Raw genomic sequence first — 1,831 nt, 5'->3', positions numbered from 1 at the left:
ACATTATCATTTGATTAATGCAAACAAAGACTGCATTTTTGCCATTTTATAAATAAATAAGACCTTTTATTACACAAGCAACTTATCTTCTATAAGGAAAAATCAGGAAAAAAAGGAAAATAATATAGGATTCCACATCCTACTTTCCACTTCTAGGTCTTGAGTGGTCACTTTGCAGTTTAACTCAGGCATCTGTTGGCTTCACGTCCAGCAGCCTCATGAATCCTAAGTCCGCCTTTAATGTTGATGCTCTGGATGCTTGTGAATAAATGGGGCCAGAGATAGATATACGGACCTTACAACTCATGATAGCTGAGGACCCATCACAACAGGTGTGCCTGCAAATATCGTGGCAAATATGAGCTACTGTCGCCAGAGGGAGTCTTCTTGGTGGCAACTCCAATGCTGGCCGTAGTTGATGTCTCAACGGGGAGAATACATGGGTTGTGACCCCAACAGCAAGCTAGTCCTATCATCGGTGTCAAATGTGGAATCTGGATTTGCAAACATGCAGTGCTGGAGTGCATTGAACTACCCTCGGCTGGCTGAAGTGCAGGTGAAGTCAGGCACGCATCTTGTGCTGGGGCCATTCTTTTTAACAGGATTAATGGGTTTTTAGATGGGATATGGACAGTGGGGAGTGGGTAAGAGGGAAAGACTGGTAAAGATAGACTAACTGGTGTCCATGGGCTCTGGGTCACCATCCATCCTGGCAGCCTCAGAAGAGGTGGTGTCCATTGGCTCTGGGTCGCCATCCATCCTGAAAGCCACAGGAGAGGTGGTGTCCATCTGCTGTTCATTATCCTTCCTGCATGAAACGGCAGGAGGACGTCTTGTGTCCACTGGCTGTCCATCGTGCATCCTGGAGGAAATGGAAGGAGGAGGTCTTGTGTCCACTGGCTGTCCATCGTGCTTTCTGGAGGAAGCAGCAGGTGGAGGTCTTGTGTCCACTGGCTGTCCATCGTGCTTCCTGGAGGAAGCAGCAGGTGGAGGTCTTGTATCCACTGGCTGTCCATCGTGCTTCCTGGAGGAAGCAGCAGGTGGAGGTCTTGTATCCACTGGCTGTCCATCATGCTTCCTGGAGGAAGCAGCAGGTGGAGGTCTTGTATCCACTGGCTGTCCATCGTGCTTCCTGGAGGAAGCAGCAGGTGGAGGTCTTGTATCCACTGGCTGTCCATCGTGCTTCCTGGAGGAAACGGAAAGAGGTCTTGTATCCACCGGCTGTCCATAGTGCTTCCTGGAGGAAATGGAAGGAGGTCTTGTATCCACCGGCTGTCCATCATGCTTCCTGCGGGCAGCAGTGGAAGGAGGCAGTGTGGTTTTCAGTGGCTCTTGTCCTTCTCACTGGTGATTATGGCAGGAGTGGTGGGACCTGTCGGCTTGGCTTCGCTCTCCCTGGTGGCAGGGACAGAGTGGGACAGCACTGCCTGCAAAGGGTCCTTGACGTGAACAGCAGGTGTCCTAAGATTTGCAGATGTTCTGACAGGGCAGGAAGGCGCAGGCGTGTTGATTTCAGTGATGAGAGCACGCACAGGAGGCTCAGATGACAAACCTGGTGAGGCTCTGGCTTTGATGGAAATCGGGATCTCCGCAGGTTGATTGGCCCAGGGCTGAGTGCGGACGATCCCGGAGCCAGGTGGGGAGAAACAAGTCACAGGACGTGTGACACCAGCAGATGTCTGTGAAGGGTCCTGGATAATTAGAGGGAGGACCCTCAGAGGAAAGTAGTTGGCATGTGACATAGGACAACACCCCATTGGCTGCACATACACGAGTGATGTAAAGGCCACCTGGTTTTGGTAGATCTGCCCGTAAGTAAGGGGACGGGGTG

General features: G+C 51.4%; 1 protein-coding gene across 1 annotated transcript; it reads right to left on the bottom strand.

The window, feature by feature from the left end:
• Positions 1-672: 672 nt before the first annotated feature.
• On the bottom strand, positions 673-1,283 carry LOC136383885 (uncharacterized). The gene is made up of 2 exons (XM_066353789.1): positions 1,270-1,283; positions 673-1,186 (listed from the first exon to the last, which is right to left on the bottom strand). The coding sequence occupies exons 1-2, from the start codon at positions 1,281-1,283 to the stop codon at positions 673-675; spliced, it is 528 nt and encodes a 175-aa protein (XP_066209886.1).
• Between the last annotated feature and the right edge of the window lie 548 nt (positions 1,284-1,831).

This window comes from Saccopteryx leptura, chromosome 12 (genome assembly GCF_036850995.1).
Source record: "Saccopteryx leptura isolate mSacLep1 chromosome 12, mSacLep1_pri_phased_curated, whole genome shotgun sequence".
Taxonomy (NCBI): Eukaryota; Metazoa; Chordata; class Mammalia; order Chiroptera; family Emballonuridae; genus Saccopteryx; species Saccopteryx leptura.
Note: the sequence above shows the minus strand (reverse complement) of the source record. Positions and strands in the feature narration are given on the sequence as shown.